This window comes from Chelonoidis abingdonii, chromosome 16, assembly GCF_003597395.2.
Source record: "Chelonoidis abingdonii isolate Lonesome George chromosome 16, CheloAbing_2.0, whole genome shotgun sequence".
Taxonomy (NCBI): Eukaryota; Metazoa; Chordata; order Testudines; family Testudinidae; genus Chelonoidis; species Chelonoidis abingdonii.
Window position 1 is genome coordinate 12,220,601 of NC_133784.1, and position 22,654 is coordinate 12,243,254.

Here is a 22,654-nt window from a genome sequence, read left to right on the forward strand (position 1 = left end):
TTGGATTCTCAGTTGCCTAGTAATCTGTGCTTTTATGGCTCATGTTTTCAAGCTTCTCTGCAACCATGAAGCCTAGAAACTCTAAATAAAAGCTGAGTGTCCCATGGTCACATGACTCCAGGAGCTGGGGCTTTAAAACAGACTCCAAATATGGAGAAACTATAAAAGCCTAGGAGTTGGCCACACCGTGACAAGTATGGAAACATATCGAGTTGCTGCCCTTGTTTCATTGCACTAAAAAGCTAAGCTGGCACCTTTTCCACAATGCATGAAAAGGAAATAACATAAACTGGTGGTCACATTGCAACACTGCAGTGCTGCTTAGCTGTTGGGTTTTTCAAGTCTCCTGTAACAGTCAGTACCTCAAGCTGTATGGACATCAGATCTCAAACTGAGCAGTATCAGGCTGGGTCAGACCAGAACATATACCCCCAGATACGGAGGGAAGTGAAGTTGGTGCTCCATTAGGTGGTACTCTTGTGACAGAGTTTGCTGGGGCATATGTACAGTACTCTCCATTTGTGGGAAGAGGCGAGGGAGATGAGCTGTGCTGACAGAAATGCTGTCTTTCAGAAGAGACAGGAAACTGATCCAGAAAATTTGCAGGAAGTGCCTTGGGACCCTTACAAAATGGTGTGTTAACCCCAGAACCTGAATATAGTCCACCACGACTTATTATATCCCACCAACCTGACTAAGCCCATAAAAGCCTGAGCCACTTCCACAACCTTCAGGTTGGGTGGCAACCCTGTTTAAGTCTTCATCAGAGGAGTTACAGTGCAGCCAGGACAACCGTAGGACACTGAGTGTTACAGTATTGCTCCTGGGCTGCGGGAAGGAATCTCAGGAGATGGAGACACTGGGGGTGGGGCTGAAGGAAAATAACTGAGCTTGGGTCTCCAGCATGTCAATGTAGAGCACTAGCCACTAATGCACAGTACAATCCCATGTCGAGAACTCTAGAGGAAATGGACATACTGTACCCCACAGTGTATGCGGTCAGGCTGCACCACCAGGTCTCCCAGGGTGCTCTCGGATGTCTCATGCTGCTGACTCATTGCAAGTTTCCTGGAATAAACTGGATTTTTCTCGTCTTCTGCCTCTGTATCAGTCACAGAATCGCAGCCAGAGTCTACACAAAGCAGAGAGAATCCCATTAGGCCATTCTCATGCATCAATAATATACGGATGCATGGAGAAACACACAAACCTCAAAGTATTCTAAAAGAGAACCTGCTGAAATTCTTAAACAAGAACTCAGAAAAGAAGACTAGTTGAAAAAAGGGGAATCGACCAAGTTTCCTCATTTATTCCTGTAACGGGATGTCTGGGGTTGGTTTGCATTTGGTCACAGAGACATACAGCTCCACAGACCTGCTGTAGCGGCACTGAATATGCTTATTCAACAGCCCCATTCATATGAAAATAACACTATACGTAAACATCAGTTACAGGAATTTGGTCATCAGCTGGGCTGATTCTAACAGTGCACACTCCTCTCCCAAAGCAATTAAAGGATAATTGATCCCCCTTAGCGCCAATGATGAGCCTGCTTTTGAGGGCCTATTTGTATTGCTCACCACAGAGATTTATATCAGACTATTGGATCCACTCTTTCTACTCCAACCCAATCAGTCTCTGTTATCAGTCCCCTCCAACTCTGAATTCTGGGCTGCAGATGTGGGGACCTGCATGGAGACCCCTAAGCTTATATTCTACCAGCTTAGGTTAAAAACTTCCCCAAGATACAAATTCCTTTCCTTGTCCTTGCTGACACTAACAAGTGATTTACACAAAAATTCAGGGGATGGTCCCTTGGAATCCCTATCCCCCCAACATATCCCCCCAAGCTCCTTCACTCCCTTTCCTGGGGAGGCTTGAGAATAATATGCCAACTAATTCCCTTAGCAATGTGAGTACAGTCCAGACCCTTTATCTTTAGAACACTAAAATCAATCAGGTTCTTAAAAGAAGAACTTTATTATAAAGAAAAAAGTAAAAGAATCACACCTGCAAAATCAGGATGGAAGGTAACTTTACAGGGTAATAAAAAGATTTAAAACGCAGAGGACTCCCCTGTGAACTGAATTCACAGTTACAAAAACAGGACTAAAACTACAGTCAAACCTCACAATAACGCGCCTCGCCATAAAGTGAAATTGCATATAATGCGATCACAAGTTGGCTCCCCTTTAAGGTATAATACAGTACGGTACTGTACCAATGGCCCCCAACATCATGGCAGGGGAGAGAAGCTGCCAGGGACAGAAAACTCCGAGGCTGCGGGCACCGGTGCTCTCTGTCCCCAGCAGGCGTGGGGCCGCAGCTTCTCTCTGGCTTCTCCAGGACAGTGGGGGCCGGAGTTCTCTGTCCCCAGCAGGTGGGGGGCCATGGCTTCCCTCCCGCTTCAGGAGCAGCCACGGCTCCCCACCTGCCAGGGACAGAGAGCACCGGCCCCCGCAGCCCCAGAGTTCTCTGTCCCCTGCAGGCGTGGGGCTGCGGCTTCTCTTTTGCTTCATAAGAACATAAGAACAGCCGTACCAGGTCAGACCAAAGGTCCATTTAGCCCAGTATCTGTCTACCAACAGTGGCCAATGCCAGGTGCCCCAGAAGGAGTGAACCTAACAGGCAATGATCAAGTGATCTCTCTCCTGCCATCCATCTCCATCCTCTGACGAACAGAGGCTAGGGACACCATTCCTTACCCTTCCTGGCTAATAGCCATTTATGGACTTAACCACCATGAATTTATCCAGTTCTCTATTAAACGTTGTTATAGTCCTAGCCTTCACAACCTTCTCAGGTAAGGAGTTCCGCAAGTTGACTGTGCACTGCGTGAACTTCCTTTTATTTGTTTTAAACCTGCTGCCTATTAATTTCATTTGTGACCCCCTAGTTCTTCTATTATGGGTATAAGTAAATAACTTTTCCTTATCCACTTTCTCAACATCACTCATGATTTTATATACCTCTATCATATCCCCCCTTAGTCTCCTCTTTTCCAAGCTGAAGAGTCCTAGCCTCTTTCATCTTCCTCATATGGACCCTCTCCAAACCCCTAATCATTTAGTTGCCCTTTTCTGAATCTTTTCTAATGCTAGAATATCTTTTTGAGGTGAGGAGACCACATCTGTACACAGTATTCAAGATGTGGGCGTACCATGGATTTATATAGGGCAATAATATATTCTCAGTCTTATTCTCAGTCCCCTTTTTAATGATTCCTAACTCCTGTTTGCTTTTTGACCGGCTCTGTACACTGCGTGGACATCTTCAGAGAACTATCACGATGACTCCAAGATCTTTTTCCTGACTTATTGCAGTAAATTAGCCCCATCACATTGTATGTATAGTTGGGGTTATTTTTTTCCAATGTGCATTACTTTACATTCATCCACATTAAATTTCATTTGACATTTTGTTGCCAATCACTTAGTTTTGTGAGATCTTTTTGAAGTCTTCACAATCTGCTTTGGTCTTACCTATCTTGAGTAGTTTAGTATCATCTGCAAACTGCCACTTCACTGTTTACCCCTTTCTCCAGATCATTTATGAATAAATTGAATAAGATTGGCCTAGGACTGACCCTTGGGGAACACCATTAGTTACCCCCTCCATTCTGAGAAATTACCATTAATTCCTACCCTTTGTTCCCTGTCTTTAACCAATTCTCAATACATGAAAGGACCTTTCTTTTATCTCATGACAGTTTAATTTACGTAAGAGCCTTTGTGAGGGACCTCGTCAAAGGCTTCTGGAAATCTAAGTAACATTGTCCACTGGATCCCCTTGTCCACATGTTTGTTGACCCCTTCAAAGAACTCTAATAGATTCGTAAGACACGATTCCTTTACAGAAACCATGTGACTATTGCTCAACAGTTTGTGTTTTTCTATGTGTCTGACAATTTTATTCTTAACTATTGTTTTGACTAATTTGCCTGGCACCGACGTTAGACTTACCGGTCTGTAATTGCTGGGATCACCTCTAGAGCCCTTAAATATTGGTGTTACATTAGCTAACTTCCAGTCATTGGTACCGAAGCCGATTAAAAGGACCAGGTTACAAACCTTAGTTAATAGTTCTTTGAGTTCTTTCAGAACTCTTGGGTGAATGCCATCGGGTCCCGGTGACTTGTTAATGTTGAGTTTCAAGAGGCTTCAAGATGAGTCGCAGATCCCCACCTGCTCAGGACAGAGAGCACCAGCGTCCGCAGCCCCGGAGTTTTCTGTCCCTGGCAGGCGGGGAGCCACGGCTCCTCTCCCCTGCTGGGTACTAGGCACTAGGGGCACGAGGCAGCGCACATCAATGGACCGCCTTGGGGACCACTGACAAACCCCGCTATAATGCGACCCCGGCATTTAGCGCGATGGAAGTTTTTGGACTCCAAACATCATGTTATAGCAGGGTTTCACTGTACCTTTGTAGTTGCGGGGTTCGGGCAGAGCTGAAGGAACTCTGCATCTTTTTGTTAGCAGCTGTGAGAACTGGAAGGTGCTGCACCTGTCTTTAAGGTACTAAAGGCAATCCCCAAGAACCACAAGCCCACATAGATTGCCTCAGCACCAGGAAGATTGGCTGAGATGAGATTAGACAGAATTTCAAAGACCTAGATGAGCACAATAAAATGTGGACTATCAGCACAGTGTCCATAAAAGAAACAATTCAGGCCTCTCTAGTTTATTGAATTGTACGCTCACAGCTACAAAGCTGGGAGGGGCTACAAGTGCTTTGGAGGATAGAATTAAAATTCAAAATGATCAAGATAAACTGGAGAAATGGTCTCAAGTAAATAGGATGAAATTCAGTAAGGACAAATGTGAAGTACTCCACTTAGAAAGGACACTCAGTTGCATACATGCAAAATGAGAAATGACTGTCTAGGAAGGAGAACTGCAGAAAGGGATCTGGGGATCATAGTAGATCACAAGCTAAATATGAGTCAACAGTGTAACAATGTTGTGGAAAAAAGTAAACAGCACTCTGGGATGTATTAGCAGGAGTGTTGTAAGCAAGACACAAGAAATAATTCTTTCTCTCTACTCTGCACTAGTTAGGCCTCAATTTGGAGTATTGTGTCCAATTCTGGACACCACATTTCAGGAAAGATGTGGACAAACTAAAGAAAATCCAGAGAAGAGCAACAAAAATGACAAAAGGTCTAGAACAGTGTGACGAAAGGTCTAGAACAGTGGTTCTCAGGGTCCGGGGCCCCCTGGGAGGCCGCAAGGAAGTTCTAGGGGGTCCATCAAGCAGGGCTGGCATTAGACTTGCTGGGGCCCAGGGCAGAAAGTCGAAGACCCACTACATGGGGTTGAAGTCTGGGGCCCCGAGCCCTGACACCCCAGGCTGAAACTGACTTAGCTTCATGGGGTCCCCCGCGGCATGGGGCCCTACCCCCTAACACTGATCCTGGCTTTTCTATGCAGAAAAACAGTTGTTATGGCACAAGTGGGCCATGGAGTTTTTATAGCATGTTGTGGGGAGGCCTCAGAAAGAAAAAGGTTGAGAGCCCCTGGTCTAGAAAACATGAACTATGAGGGAAGATTGAAAAAAATGGGTTTGTTTAGTCTGGAAAAGTGAAGACTGTGGTGGGGGAGTGGGGGAGACATAACAGTTTTCAAGTACATAAAAGGTTGTTACAAGGAGGAGGGAGAAAAATTGTTCTTCTTAACCTCTGAGGGTAGGACAAGAAGCACAGTGGGCTTAAATTGCAGGAAGGGAGGTTTAGATTGGACATTAGGAAAAACTTCCTAACTCTCTGGGTGGTTAAGTGCTGATATAAATTGCCAAGGGAGGTTGTGGAATCTTTGTCATTGGAAATTTTTAAGGGCAGGTTAGACAAACACCTGTCAGGAATGGTCTAGCTAATACTTAATCTGGCCATGAGTGCAGGGGACTGGCCTAGATGACCTTGCGAGGTCCCTTCCAGCCCTATGATTCTATGTAAATAGTGGTCAAGGAGAGCCATCTGACAATAATATTTGGGATTTGTTAAAGCTTCTGAATGGTTTGATCTTGTTGGGCATTTCCTCATAGTCCTAGTCCTGTCACCTGACTGGAGGCTATGGAAACAGAGCTATTAGGTAGAGTGAAAACAGAGTGAGCCATGTTAATCAGTTACTGGATTAACTGCTTATGGAGCAGCCACCTGGGGGAACTTTGGAAATGAATTATTCAACTGCGCACAGTACCAAAGGAACAGGCAGAGCTGGCCTCATTACACCATCCAGGCACCTGAAGAGTGACCCAATCCTCTCTATGCCACCATCTATATTTGCAAAATTGGTATAATTATACATCCAGATAAGAGAGACCACAACTGAGAGGGTCTGATCCCTTGATCATTAAGGTAATACCTGAATTGAGCTTCCCCTGTCAGTAATTATTGTATTCAACAACTCACAGGTGAAACACTAATTTCTGTCTTGGTATGGAAGGATCCTTTCTGCTCTCCTTCAAATAAACTACCCCAAAACCAGGCCTGACTGCTTCTGAAGTATCCATGAGAACTGCAGTCAGGCAAGGAACTATGGTCCTACAAACCCCACTGCATTTCCTTTTGAAGGATGGACATCCAGGCAGTGCTAGTAGCTGAACATCTCAGAGAACAACTCCATGCAGTGTCTCTCCCATCCCAGCCAAGCCCTCCCCCTCAGTTTCACAGCCAGCTGGGCTGTGTGATTTCAGTGTGCATCTGTAGCCCCCAGTCAAAAACCTGAGAAAAACTTGATCTGGCCACCTGCTATGCTAACTGTTTACTAGAAATATAAGCCAATGGGAAGCATTGAGTTATTTTAATATACTGAATATTGTTACGCACAGAACATACATCCGGTCTGTCATCCATTTCCTCCTGACTTCACTGATTTTATCTGCATGGAGCTGACAGCTGTGGTTTCTTAGTACTTAGAATTTACGCATGTGAGCTGACTGAAAGAGTCTGCAACTTGTCCAGAGTACTTCAGCCTCTGGATATTAATACGGTTCACAGGACTTAGCATTAACCAGCCAGACAGGCTGAGTAATTAATTCGCTAAGCTTGCGCCCTTATGGGTGATCTTTGGACACATTTTTCTCCATACAGTGCTTCTTTCCCAGCTAAGGTAGCATGATTAAAGAGCAGCCAATTTAGTGTCAATACTCCCAGGATGAGTGTGAAAGCCTACATGTGGACCAGCACCTCCACTTGGACACTGAGTTCAGATCTAACTGGGCAAACCCAGCTGTATTTGCCAGAAACTTGGTAAAATCCTAGAAGTGACAAGGAACTTTGGCAAAATTACAGCTGGAAAAGCAAGGCCCTGTCCTCGTTGTACTTGCCTCCAGGACGAAGAGAGAAGAACAGTAACACAGGGCAGACTAGTTAGCAGAAAAGCTCAGCATAAAGGTGAGGTTGTAGAGGAGTTCGGAAACCCCACACACATACACACACACAAATGTACATCTGGATTGGGAGAAGATATTTTTTATCTTATAGGTGAGATAGGTGGTTACCCACAGCTGGTTAATAAATACTTTGAGAGTCTCAGATTAAACATGCTGTCCAAGTGCAAAGCCCTCTGCAAACATTTCATTGATCCCTGTGAGGTAACATTTCACAGGTGGAAAAACTAGGCACAGAGGCAGTATCTCCAATAGACTTTCCTTAAAATTCCTATCACTGCTCTCACCACTGAAATGCCACAGCTTGTGGCTATGGTAGGAGCTCTAGCATAGGCCATGCCATTGGCACTTTAGCTTCTATCACTCAGGGTACGAGTGTAACAGGTAAACACACCACTAGCATGCTCCATGCTCATGCTCCCAGAGTGCTTGCTACAGCGAGACATTTTTAAGAAAGTCTCTAGTGTGGACACCACTAGAGACAGAATTTCAAACCTCAATACCTCAATGTAAGAGGTTCTTACTTGGCAGCGATGGGATACCTTAGCTCCCTTGTGCTCCTCTAGCTTGGTGGTTCAGCCCTCCTTTGATGTGGTTCAGCCCTCCAGACAAGCCACAAGTCCCCCTATTCAGGGCAAACAGGACTTCAAACTCAGAACACGTCCTGGGCCCTCAGACCACTGCCTTCACCCCTGTTGATGCAGAGCTGGCACCAGTTTCTCTCCTGAGGCTAGTTCAATAGCCATTTCTCCCCAAACCTGTCCAGATCCTCCCCACTATTGATACAAGAGAGGAAGGGGCTGGCTTCCTCCCCCGGAAGCTCCAGTTACAGACCTCGAGACAGAAGCTAGTGCTCCATCTGCATTCCCTTCCCCAGCCCCTGTGCCTACAACCACCTACTATACCCTGCCTCTCTCCAGGTCTCATCCAAGGTCTTCCTAGATGGTTTCCCAGCCTTGGAGAGCCCACACCAGGTCCTGCCTCATCCCAGTCTGACGGAAGTCTGTTCCTTATGTTCTTTGGCATTCCTTCCCAGCATGCTTTAGCATGGTTCCTGAACTACAACTCCCCTCAATCAGAAACTCTCTAAAAGTGGGGGAGAGCAACTGGCGCCCACACCATGGCCCCTCCCCCCATGCCACCCCTTCCCCCGCATCACCCCCTTTCCCCCCGACTCCCCACGCCACCCATTCCCCCAGGGCCCTGCTCCTGTGCTGCCTCTTCCACCCAAGACCCTGCCCCCCTGCTCACTCCTCTTTGCCCTCTCTTCCTCCTTGCTCACCCTTACGGCCCATAAAACTTGGCGGGCATAGCCTATCCACTTTTAAAGTGGTGAGGCCATGGCCCCCTGAACCCCTCCTCCCCGTTCCAGCCCTCAGTCCCACCATAATTCTCTACCCACCCCACCCCCAAATGCCTTTGTGTGAGGATGAACCCTCTCCCTACAAACTTGCAAACGCTGCACTTCTGAGACCACTGTGATCAACAAAAAGCCAGCCACAAAAACCAGGAGGTCTAGGTACCGGAGAAGAGAAAGTGAGGAGGAAAACATGGACTGGAATAAAGAGAAGCAGAAGATACTGGTAAAATGAGCAGCCACAAGTAGAAGGGGAAGCAGCAGGTATTTACCAAGTTTCCACCCAAAAAAATCTTGGTTTTTATCAATTTTCACCCTAATTGTGGCTTTTTTTGGATCCGGGAATTTTTCACAGGGGAAGCAGATGGGCCGCGGTGAAAGGCTGAGGGCAGGAGGGAGCCATTGTTCAAGGGTCACAGCCTTCCACTCCACTCCTGAGCCCAGCCCTACAGCGTGGCCTTCTCCACTACCCCTATGAAGTGGGGGAGCAAAATGGGCAGGGGGCCAGGTCCCAGCAGCCAAGGACTCCTGACTGCTGCTGCAGGGAGTAGAATGCTTCCTCAACTGCTATGTGGGGAGTATCAGCCATCCCCCTCCCCCATAAGTACTGGGCACCCTTCCCCTATCATCTACTCTTTTTCCCAATTTTCTCCCATTTTTTAATAAAACCCAATAAATTCCTGGGAAATTTAAAAAAACAAAAACAAAACAAAGGGCCTTACCCATCCCTTACTCACCTTACCTGAGAGGAGGAATTAACGTCTTCAGACCTCCTGGTCACATCGGCACTGCCTCCATGGGTGCTCCCAGACTCCCACCAGCTTAGCGCCCAGCAGCCACAGCTGTTTGGCGGGGCCGCGGATCAGCTGTTTGGAAGCTGGGGAAGGCGCTTGCGGGTGGGCGGAGAGCAGTGAGTGGCAGGCATGGGGGGGCCTCGGGGGAGGGGTTGGAGCAGGGACAGGGTGGGGTGGAGCACCCTTGGGGAAAATAAAAGTCGGTACTTATGGTAGGTCAGCACACAAAGTGACTGCGTAAACCGAGTCATGCATTTGCCCAAAAATATAGGCCTCTCCCACACTTTCTCCACACAGCTTATAGTCTAAACATGCACCAGTCTTTGCTTATAAAGCAAATCAAGGGGAATTGAGAGGACAAGTTAACCTCATCAGGATTGTTTCACTGCTTATCGAGTAGTTGTTGGCAGCACACCCACAGTGGCGCCCGAGGAATCTGTAGACCTGTCACAGCCCACACACCAAGCCTGTATCTGCACAGGCGGCTTGGTAGGGATGGCAGAGTGCCTGAGGAGAGAGTCCTCCCTGCACAAACAATGGAACAGTGTGGGGAGCTGGATTAAGCCAGTGACTAAATTCTACTCACAGACCTCGTCAGAGCCTCTCCCCGCTGCCAGATTCTTTCACTGCAGTGGGGATAGGCTCTGGCAACAGGGAAGCAGCGGGGCACTACACTGCTAAAAATAGTAGATGGGAAGGCCTGGCTTGGGAGTGTAGAGAACCATTTAGGATATATACCCTGTGGTTCTGGCATGTCTGTACTCTACCCACCTACGCCATGCCTCACTGTCTGCACTGCTATTTATACCATGTTAGCTGAGCATGCAGTGTCTGTACTCTATGCACCACCGTAAGTGCAGATATAGCCAAAGATGTTCAGCAGGTTTCCTAACAAAGCACATGAATATTGACAGCCTCCTCCTCTGGAAAAGGATGTGAATGAAAAGGAAATTGAGAACACTGCTATTTTCCAAAATCCTTATGAAGTTGCAGTTCTCACTGGTAAATTAGCAGTTTTGGAACAAATTAACAAATTAAACAGTAATAAGTCACCAAGACCAGATGGTATTTACCCAAGAGTTCTGAAGGAACTTATATATGAAATTGCAGAAGTACTAAAAGTGGTATGTAACCTATCATTTAAATCAGTCTCTGTGCCAGATGACTGGAGGACAGCTAATGTGATGCCAAATTTTTTAACAAGGGTCTAGAGGTGATCCTGGCAACAACAGAGTTGTAAGCCTAATGTCATTACCAAGCAAATTGGTAGAAACTATAGTGAAGAACAGAATTATCAGACCCATAGATGAAGCCAATATGTTGGGGAAGAGTGAATACAGCTTTTGTAAAGGGAAATCAAGCCTCGCCAATCTATTAGAAGTCTTTCAGTGTGTCAACAAGCACGTGGACAAAGGCGATCCAGTGGCTACAGTGTACCTGGACTTTCAGAAAGTCTTTGACAAAGTCCTACACCAAATGTTCTTAAGTAAAGTAAGGAATCATGGGATAACAGGGAAGGTCCTCTTGAGGACCAGTAACTGGTTAAAAAATAGGAAGCAAAGGATAGGAATAAATGGTCAGTTTTCAGAATGGAGAGAGGTAAATAGTGGTGTCCCCCAGGGGTCTGTACTGGGACCAGTGCTGTTCAACATATTCATAAATGATCTGGAAAAAGGGGTAAACAGTGAGGTGGCAAAGTTTGCAGACAATACAAAATTATTCAAGATAGTTAATTCCAAAGCAAACTGCTAAGATTTACAAAGAGATCTCACAAAACTGGTTGACTGGGCAACAAAATGACTGATGAAATTCAATATTGATAAGTGCAAAGTAATGCACATTGGAAAACATAATCCCAATTCTACATATAAAATGATGGGCTCTACATTAGCTGTTACCACCCAAGAAAAGATCTTGGAGTCATTGTAGACAGTTCTCTAAAAACATCAGCTCAATGTGCAGTGGCAGTCAAAAAAGCTAACAGAATGTTAGGAACTATTAGGAAAGGGATAGATAAGACAGAAAATATGGTAAGGCCACTATATAAATCCATGGTTTGCCCACACCTTGAATACCGCACGTGCAGTTCTGGTCGCCCCATCTCAAAAAAGATATATTAGAACTGGAAAAAGTACAGAGAAGGGCAACAAAAGTGATTAGAGGGATGGAACAGCTTCCATACAAGAAGAGATTAAAATGACTGGGGTGTTCAGCTTACAAAAGCGATGGCTGAGGAGGGATATGACAGAGGTCTATAAAATCGTGAATGGTGTCGAGAAAGTGAATAAGGAATTGTTATTTACTCCTTCTCATAACACAAGCACCAGGGGTCACCCAATGAAATTAATAGGCAGCAGGTTTAAAATGAACAAAAGGAAGTATTTTTTCACACAATGCACAGTCAACCTGTGGAACTTGTTGCCAGGGGATGTTGTGAAGGCCAAAGTATAACTAAGTTCAAAACAGAATTAGAGAAGTTCATGGAGGATAGGTCCATCAATGACTATTAGCCAAGATGGTCAGGGATGCAACCCCATGCTCTGGGTATCCCTAAACCTCTGACTGCTAGAAACTGGGACTGGTTGACAGGAAATGGATCACTCAAAATTGCTGTTCCGTTCATTCACTCTGACGTATCTGGCCCTGGTCACTATCAGAAGACAGGATACTGGGATAGACAGTTGGTCTGACCCATTATGGTCATTCTCATGTTCTTAGTCCTGCTCTCGGAGTAGGGCCACTAGCAACATTTCAAAGACATCAGCAGCGCAACAGCCTGCCTGAATCCAGCAGGGGCTTCCGTCCAAACCCAACCAAGTTGCACAAGAAAGGAGGCTTCCTCCTCCAGGCATGACTCCAAGATCATTTATTAAATACTGTTCTTTACAAACCTAGCCATACACTTCCCTTGGTAATGCTGGAGAGCTATCCTCTCCTGTCGCCAGGTAAACACATCTACAGCCCAGATAGGGCTATCCCTATTCATCCATTATTTTTCCAGGCAGAATCCTGCTTCGCCTGACACTCAGTTATCCTTACTGCTCCTTTTGGGCAGAGGCCTAGTGTGCTGATCTGGGATAGGGTGCAGTAGCCACATCTGAACACCAGCAGACAGGGAGTTTGCTCCAGTATGTACACCTGTGAGAGCTGAAGAACCAGTAAGGCCCTCGAAGGAAAGCTGGGCAGAAGAACAGCTCCCTGCATAAGTTCTTCCAGGGAGGACGCAGCTGCAATAGGACTGGGTTGTAGTCTGCAGTTGGCTTTGTCTATTTGTTTATATCAAAATCTTGTTATGAACCGTGTGCCCCAAACTTCAAGAGTGAGGGACAGATGGTTCACTCTGTCTGCCTCACTTAACCAAGAGCAGGCGACACATCAAAAAGCACATGCCTGCCTGGGGATTTTTCCCAGTCCCGAAAATCAAGCTATAATCATCACTGATTCAGGGCTTCCTGTTGAGTAAATATGTACAATAAAGGAACATTCAATGCATAGATTAGTTCTTTCCCATCTGTTTAAGATGTAAGTTCTTTGAAGCAAGGGCTATCATCTTATTTGTTATAATGTTAGCACTACAGAAGAGTTTCCAGACCCCCCAAAAAACTCCATTAACCTGAAAGTATTTATCGGATGCTTTTGAAAATCTTGTCACTAAGTGGTTTGGGTGCCAAGACCCCGCGAGGCTGCAAGCAGAGTTCAAATGGTTGCAGCAAAATGGACTTTCTTCAACAAAGATGCACCATCTCCTCCATCTTTACGCTGAGATAGAGTTCAGGATCTATCCCACCCCTGCACTACCTGTCCTGCTATATAGGTGTGATGGGGTGTATTCCCCACACTCGTCCTGAGAGGGTAAATTAGGCCCAATTAACCTGTAAGCAACACCTGAAGGAGGAGCTAGGAAGCAGGGATTAATTAATCAGACATGAGGCTCAGCTGGGCAGGAACAGAAGGGGCCATATAAAGCCAGATAGCTGGCAACAGAAGGAGGCTGCAGGGTGGTAGTCTGCAGTCACTCTCTGGCAGAAGGGAGGTGTGTTGGGACCATAGAAGGTAGCCCAGTTACTCCATGGGAGGAAGAAATTTGGAGGCTGATAAACCCAGAGAGGGGGGAAGCCAGAAAGGTAAGAGAAGGCTCAGGGAAAAAGCAACAAGGAATAGGAAGGAGTGCAGATCTTGGCTGCTGATTAGAGGGCCAGGAGTAGATGGCGGGCCTGGGTTTCCAGGGCTGTCAATCCAGCACTTCTTGCCAGTAATAAATTTAAATAATTGAGGGTTAGGGTAATGCTGCTCCTTAGTCTCATTCTCCCTTTGTCTGCCTTGGAATTCCCTTCTGGAGGGCCCTCAAGTTTGCCTAATTGTTGACATGAATGCCCAGGGTCATCAACATCATGAAAAACCATAGTCAAATTCTGACTTCCTAATAGTCTTTGAAGGTGGGGTGGGTCTGAGCCATATGGTGGGTTACTTGCAACCCACGAAACAAACTATTGTAGCAAATGCCTTGGGAGATTAGCAACAAGCACTAATGGCACAAACTCAGTATATAGTTGTGTGTCATTATTGCAAGAGGCCTGAGATGCACAGTGTGGCAGGACTCTTCCAAGTTATGTAACACCAGGATAATTGCTGTTTATTTCTACACAAGCTACAGCATAGGTACCAGTCTCATGCTTTAAGTATAAAACTTACCATGAGGAGGCTGATCAGGAGAGAGAATCCCCACTTCCTACGCAGTCAGCTTAGTGCATTTTGGGGTTTTGATAATCCAGTAGGTACAGAAGAGCTCTCCAAATGATCGGTCAAGTCCCAGAGTTCTATTCCTGCCTTTGCTAGTGACCATGAGCTTTGGCAAATCATGTAGCTCAAGCTTCTCAAACTTGGGTGCCAAAAGCCTGGCACATATTAGGCATCAAGGATGGCATAAATGGCTCTGTTCACTTCCTGTACTCCAAACGAAGCTAAGAATAGTCTGTCTTGTGAGGATGTCAGTATTGAGATCTTTAGTTGCAGGGCACTCTGACAATTCAGTGTTTCTCTGAAATCTCCCGTTGGCTAATGGACTCCTTCTGAAACACTGTCGGTATTTACTCTTCTGATCATTCCTTGGACTTCACACATTGCACTTTAACTAACTCAAGATAAGCAGCCTTACCTTGCAACATCTTAATGAGAAGCTCTCAGAAGAGCTAAACGTATATAAAGCACTCTCTTTTTGGTTCAGATAGATTTCTAATTGTCCTAAAAAGAGAAACAGAGTCCAAGATAGCCTCGATGACTGGACTGTGGCTTTTGTGGATGAGATTTTAAAAAAGCAATAGTTGACCCAAATTAAATATTTTTAAATGCAAATTTTCACTGCTGCAAACCACAGCAGCCACAACATTCTAACAGAGCCACAGATGTACAGTGTAGATCTTATTGCCTGCTGCAACGCTTTGTACAGATGTGCTTTGTCATATTTGGTGTTGAGCTCCTCGCTGGACAGTGAATTTGGTAGCATGTCTCTTTGCAGCAGTAGCTGCTTTGCATCTGTCATGTGGGAGGACTCTTACTATATCCAGTGTTATGGCTGGATTGTGCCAGCCTCTGACAGCCCAAGCACTGGCCATGGCTGGAGACGGGACATCAGAAATGACAGATCCGTGATGTGTTCTGGCATGACCATTCCTTTGCTCGAGGAGAAGCATGAAGAATCGTGGAGCCATGAAGCAAGAAATTGCTTTCTTACTCTTACTATACAAAAATGGTGCTATGGGACCTGTGATGCTATTATAGAGTGAATATCTGGAAGGGGGCAGCCACCAGCAGCAGTGCCTCACCAGAGCACAACACAAGCATCTCTAACTTAACATGGCCCCAGAGACCCCTCCAGCCCTACGGAAGTTTCAAAGTTCCCCTTGGCCGGTTGGGTCTTAGCATCACCCTTGCTCCCTTCCTGGAGTCTTCATACACTGGCTTCCCCTAATTCCTACATGTTCCCAGTGGGGATTTCACTCCAGATAGGCATCCTTATATTCTTTAAAATCCTCAAGAGCTACTGTGGCTCTTAGGAGATCCCCAGAAACTGGGGGCCAGATGTTGACTTCCGCACTAAGCCTATGATTGTTGCTAAGCTCTGCAGCAGGTCGTTTGGATTTCAGGAAGGCATGAAAGTAGGCAAATCAGGGACAGGAAGGGGCAGAAATCAAGATATTGAGCTAATGGGAGCAAAGGAACACAGGAACTTAAGCTGGCTGGTGAGCCAGGGGCCCTAAGGAGTTCCTAGAGACCATATAGTGTCTGCTTCTTGCCATTTTCTGGCTCTCACGGCCTTGTGGAGCAACCTGTCTTGCATAGTTCTACTGTTGTATGGAAATACACTGTCCGGGTTCTTAAACTGGCCTTATTAACATGGTATCAGAGTGGCTTCAGAAGTGCATGAAGCGACAAGACCAGCATTTGTCATGGGATTCCCTTTTCCGGTCCAAGGGGAAAACTGTGAGTTCTCATGTTAATTTTCTTTGCTGTGTTGTGTTGACCTGCAAGATACACTTCTTTGCCCTGGCCCTGGGAACATAAAGTGGTGATGTTTGAGGCAATTTTGGGGTCCTATGGGAATTTGCCCCATGGGGTAGAAGCTGTGCAGGGTAGCATGCTCCCAAAGCTTGCAGGTAGGTAAAACCCTGAAACGCCTACACAGCTTCATTAAGAGGAGTTGTGATTGGGTGAACATATTAGAAAGAGAAGGATAAACATTCTTTACAAGCAGTGTGGTTATAAATAACAGATATTAGAAACCCAGGAACTTCAGAGTTCTGTACTGTAAGTGATGGGGGTTATATAAAGGTAAAATGTACAGTTAATGCACACAAAGAACATTAATTATGCCCCACAGAGGCATCCGGAGAAACAAACTAACACCTTGTCCATCTGTAACAAATGGGTTTCTTCCAGCCATGACCACAAACTAAGATCTCCTTTTAGACATACACAGTCCACAGAGGCACTTCATAGATTCCTGACTTACACAAACTAAAAGCAATCCTTGACCACTTCTCACTGATTCAGCGTGCCAACAGCTATATGAGTGTCAGCTAGCGTTAAGGTCTCCTTACACAAACTTTCTGAACTTAGATAATGAAATTATAGCGCATATTTGAAAAGGGAAAAAGGCTAATGCGGTGAGAAAGCATAAACCTATAATTGGCTTCATCCCTATCCCTAACAATAAGTGTGCACTGCAGAGAACTATTCTCGATAGTCCATAGACTGGTGTCTTTACATTTAGGCTGTACACAGCCATAAACTGCAGACTCTTATGTAAAAAGACTAAGCAAACTGGCCAGTGACAGTCACTGCACCAGTACAGTGGTTTTTTCCAAATGTAGGCTAGCCACTGGTAGTGGATTTCTGGAAGCTCTTAGGAAAAAAACATTTATTCCAAAATTAGCCTGCTTTACAAAGTAGATATGAAGGGAAGATTGCAGCTGGCATCACAACAGGAGCAGCGCGTAGGTTGTCTGAGAGACTTTAACTGTGGATCTCCACTTTCAAATAATGGGATTTCCTAAGTTTCATTTTTAGCTTTGAGTTTCCTAGGTTTCTAATGACTATTTCATATCTACATTCTTGTAGAGTTTTTCTGGGTAAAATTTTCAAAAGTAACATAGATTCTTAAGTTCCACTGACTTTCTGTGGTGTACCAACACCACCATCATCACCAAATATACATAGTCTACTGTGGCGCACTGCATCTGCAGAGTGACCATGGTTGATGGTAGAGAGACAAGATGGGTGAGTAATATCTTTTAGTGGCAGTACGTAGTGAAGTTCCCAGATCCGGCTCAATCCTGCAAATCCACAAATCTCTGGGGTGGGCCCCCAGGCTCTGCCAGGTAGAATCCAGATGTGTACCACTTCATGCGTCAATGCAGAATTTGAGAGCATGGCGTGCTGGGGTATTTTGGTCCATCCTGGGGATCTGGCTGAAGAGCATGCAATGCTGCTTTTGAATATGATGAGCAATTGATTGAAGTCCACACCTCTGCAAGACTGTGACATTTTGCATAAAGTCAAACTGCTTTATGCTCAGGATTTGGTGCTCCAAGTCTGCCAGGTTTCTCATCCATTGTCGCGGAATCCACTCTCTGCAGATGGTGCCTCCTCCTGGTCACTCTGGGAATTAGCTCTGGTCAGAGTGTTGAGGGAGTGGCTGATGAGATTTCAGAGCCATTGGCCATTATCTTTGAAAACTCATGGTGATCAGAGGAGGTCCCAGATGATGGAGAAAGGCAAATATAGTGCCCATCTTTAAAAAAGAGAAGAAGGAGAAACCAGGGAACTACAGATTAGTCATCCTCACCTCAGTCCCTGGAAAAATCATGGAGCAGGTCCTCAAAGAATCCATTTTGAAACACTTGGAGCAGAGGAAGGTGATCAGAAACAGTCAGCACAGATTTACCAAGGGCAAGTTATGCCTGACCAACCTGATTGCCTTCTATGATGAGATAACTGGCTCTGTGGATATGGGGAAAGCGATGGATGTGATATATCTTGAGTTTAGCAAAGCTTTTGACACAGTCTCCCACATTGTTCTCACTAGTAAGTTAAGAAAGTATTAATTGGATGAATGGACTAAGGTAGATAGAAAGCTGGCTAGATCATCAGGCTCAACAGGTAGTGATGAACAGCTTGATGTCTAGTTAGCAGCCAGTACCAAGCAGAGTGCCCCAGGGATTGATCCTGGGGCTAGTTTTGTTCAATATCTTCATTAATGATCTGGATGATGGGATGGAGTGTACCCTCAGCAATTTTACAGATGACACTAAGCTGGGGGGAGAGGGAGAATCATAGAATATCAGGGTTGGAAGGGACCTCAGGAGGTCATCTAGTCCAACCCCCTGCTCAAAGCAGGACCAATCACCAACTAAGTCCCCAAATGGCTCCCTCAAGGAGGGAACTCACAACCCTGGGTTTAGCAGGCCAATGCTCAAACCACTGAGCTATCCCTCCCCCCAGATAGATATGCTGGAGAGTAGGATAGGGTCCAGAGTGACCTAGACAAATTGGAGGATTGGGCTAAAAGGAATCTGATGAGGTTCAACAATGACAAATGCAGAGTCCTGCACTGAGGATGGAAGAAACCCAGGCACTGATATAGGCTGGGGACCGACTGGTGAAGAGGCAGTTCTGGAGAAAAGGACCTGGGGATTACAGTGGACAAGAAGCTATATATGAGTCAACAGTGTGGCTTTGTTGCCAAAAAGGCTAATGGCATATTGGGCTGCATTAGTAGGAGTACTGCCAGCAGATTGAGGGAAGTGATTATTCCCCTCTATTCAGCACTGGTGAGGCCACACCTGGAGTACTGCATCCAGTTTTGGGCCCCCAACTACAGAAAGAATGTGGACAAATCGGAGAGAGTCCAGCAGAGGGCAACAAAAATGATTAGGGGGCTGGGGGACATGGCTTACAAGGAGAGTCTGAGGGAACTGGGCTTATTTAGTATGCAGAAGAGAAGAGTGAGGGGGGATTTGATAGTAGCCTTCAACTACCTGAAGGGCGGATTCCAAGAGGATGGAGCTTGGCTGTTCTCAGCGGTGGCAGATGACAGAACAAGGAGCAGTGGGCTCAAGTTATGGGAATCGGTTACTGGGTGGGTGGAGGACATCCTTTAGAGGTTTTTATGGCCCCACTTGACAAAGTCCTGGCTGGAATGATTTAGTTGGGGGTGGCTGCTTTGACCAGGGAGTTAGACTAGATGACCTCCTGAGGTCACTTGCTGGAGGATTCTCTGTAGCTTGAAGTCTTCAAAACCACAATTTGATGACTTTTCATCAACTTCAGATGGTTATGGGTTGTTAGTAAAAAGTGGTATGGTGGATTGCTGAGGACTTCAATAACTCAGACATAGGTTAGGGGTTTGTTATAGAAGTGGATGAGTGAGATTGTATGGCCTGCATTGTGCAGGAGGTCAGACTAGATGATCATAATGGTCTCTTCTGACCTTAAAGTCAATGAGTCTATAAGGTCTCTTCCAACCCTGATATTCTATGATTCTATGACAGAACCGTCCCAATGCTGGAGAGCGATGTGGTCAAAACAACAAAAAAGCACCAGACTGACAAGTGACCATAAGAAGAGAAGGCTGTGGGCTTCAGAAATCAGGAGAATGCTTGGAGATCACGCATGACCCCCAGCCTTAGGGACAGGCTATCAGTGTTTCTCAAATGTGGCCACCAGGGGCTTTTCTTGAGGCCACAGCCTCCTGGGCAGTGACTGGAGGGGGGATGCAAAGCAGCCTCTCCCCCAAGGCCACTAGAAGGGTGGCAAGTGGCAGGTTCCTGTGGTGGGACTTTGGGCTCTTGCCCTGGATTCCAGCCTCCTGGCAGCAGATGCCAGCTCTGAGCTCACACACACCCCATTGTCCCAGGTCCCTTCAGCCTCCTCCAGCCCCAGGTTCCAGATGTGCAGTGGTGAGCTCTGGCCCCCAGCCACAGTCTTCAGGATCCAGCCTTGGACCTTGGACTCACTGCCTCCCACATTGCCCCTGGCCCCCACTCCTTCCCCAGCCCCCAATCCTTCTCCACCATCGCCCCTATGTCCCTACTCATCTCCCCATCCAGGACTTAATTTGTCCCCTGGCTTGGCAGGGCTGAGTAAGTCTGCTGTGAAAACTGTTATTTGTACAGTTGTTAATATCACTTTTCACAGCCTCCCAGCTAGCTAGTAAGTCTGCTATGAAAAGTTATATTAACAAACATTACCTTTCGCAGCAGCAGACTTACTAACTAGCAAGTCTTTAAAAAAATGCAATCAAAGACAAAAGAAACAACAACAAAAGACAAGAATGTGCAAAGCACCTTATTTGTGTTTCTATTCTGTTTAGGTCCAGTAAACAACAGAGAACTGTACATTATTTTTATTATTGAGTCTGCAAAAAAAAACAACATAAATAAATTATAATGATTTGGAGGTGGATATATGCATATTTATTTGTTTTCCTAAAGTTAACTAAGTATTTTAAGAAAAATTGTCATAGCAGCCACCAGCCACCAAAAAATGTATTATGAGAACCCCTGGGCTAGATACTATGGTCTCCATGGATTTTCTTCAAGGGTTACAGCTCCATTTCTCACTCAGGGAGCATCTTTCCTATTTGCAGGGTCACCCCAGTGCTCTAAATGTCAGGCCCCCTGGGGGAGGCAGACTCAGGCAGCTTGCTTGGCTTGGCATTCTCAGGCCAGCAGGACCTCGAGACACAGCCACAGCAGAGGATGAAGAACGATCTCTCCCTACTGTAAGGAGCGGGCCAACAGCACTGTGCATTGCCCTCTAGCAACCTCCGGCTAGTGAATGGTCATTGCTGGAGAGCAACGTCCAACAGCTTCTCTGGCAGGAGGGTCAGTGCAACATAGAATCGTCCTGGAAGCAGCAGCTGCATAACAGGCTTGTTCGCTAGCCATTGGATGATTTTGAAGGAGTCATGGACACAGTGTGCTCAGTCACTCTGACACCATTTGTCACTCATGGTGGCAGCTGAGCACACACCGATCAATGCATCTGTTTAAGTTTTCTGGTTGCAGTGTTTATGGCAATTGGCAAGGGATTTGTTCGTCACGCATATTAACACTGCTAGGCCCATCTCCTCCTGGGTGTTAGAAGGGATCGCTCACTTGAGACAGGGAAGGTAGGAGATAATCCAGCACTTTGGATGTGCATCAAACTGTTTTCTGTAACTCTCCTCCCAGTGGCAAAGAGTAGGTAGAATTACTGGTTAGCTGCTCCATTAGTCTCAGGTTTAAAGAGTTGGTTTTGGATAGTCCTAGACATCTTAAATTAAAGGTGGTTAAGAGCACTCCAGCTGAAGGGCTCCATTTTCTACACAATAGAGAGAACATAAGTCCCTTACATTGCTGCTGTACTCCTTTGCCTTGACCCAAATGTCCACTGGGTGTAGAGAAAGGGATAGCCTCTACGACCCATTCATTCCTCAGCCTTCTGAACTAAGCCTGCCAACAGGGTGCCAGTTAGGTACCAATGGTGGGTGGGCTGGGGTGGACTTTCTACCAGGAAGTGGAGTGAAGCGTGAAACTCAAGTTTGGCCATTACCGGCCTCTGCATGATTGCAAGTGGTGACCAGTGCCAATGAAAGAGCAGGAACTGCCAATGCCAGCCGGTGGTCAGTTGAAGCACTGAAGTCTAAGGGTTGAGAGCTTCACTATAACAAATGTTTATGAATAAAACCTGGACTAGATACCTTCTTTGCATTTTGTCAAATCTGCTGTGAAAGTGTTCTTAAAAAGAACATGTGCTGAGTCATCATCTGAGACTGCTATAGCATGAAATACATGGCAGAATGTGGGTAAAACAGAACAGGAGACATACAATTCTCCCCCAAGTTGTTCAGACACAAATTTAATTAACACTTTTTTTTTTAACAAGCATCATCAGCATGGATGCATTCCTCTGGAATGGTGGCTGAAGCATAAAGGGACATACGAATGTTTAGCATATCTGACAAGTAAACACCTTGCAACACCAGCTATAGAAGTGCCATGCGAACACTTGTTCTCACTTTCAGGTGACATTATAAGTAAGAAGCAGGCAGAATTATCCCCCATAAATGTAAACAAATTTGTTTTGTCTTGGCAATTAGCTGAACAAGAAGTAGGACTGAGTGGACTTGTAGGCTCTAAAGTTTTACATTGTTTTATTTTTGAATGCAGTTTGTTTTGTACATAATTCTACTTTGCAAATATTGTAATAAAAAATAATAATATAAAGTGAGCACTGCCCACTTTGTATTCTGTGTTGTAATAGAAATCAATATATTTGAAAATGTAGAAAAATATCCAAAAATATTTAATAAATTTCAATCGGTATTCTATTGCTTAACAGTGCGATTAATCACGATTAATTTTTTTAGTTAATCACGTGAGTTAACTGCGATTAATTGACAGCCCTAATAAAAGTATAACCACTTTGAAACTTCTGCAATGTGCTAAGTAGAAACAAATCATTTGGATAAGCAGGACCAGTTGCTCTGACATTTCATTCATAGTTTCAGCCACCCAGCAAAAAAGAACCAGGAAGGCCACGCACTTCCTCACTGTCCTTCCTGCACACGACATGG

The 22,654-nt window shown here is 45.5% G+C and overlaps 1 protein-coding gene across 2 annotated transcripts in view; it reads right to left on the reverse strand.

Moving 5' to 3' along the window:
- Positions 1–22,654, reverse strand: part of PIK3AP1 (phosphoinositide-3-kinase adaptor protein 1) — a 79,493-nt gene that overhangs the window by 41,555 nt on the left and 15,284 nt on the right. For both annotated transcript variants that reach the window (XM_032778205.2, XM_032778206.2), the window contains one exon: positions 984–1,132. In XM_032778205.2, coding sequence (XP_032634096.1) covers positions 984–1,132 — 149 coding nt within the window. The remainder of the gene's footprint in view (positions 1–983; positions 1,133–22,654) is intronic.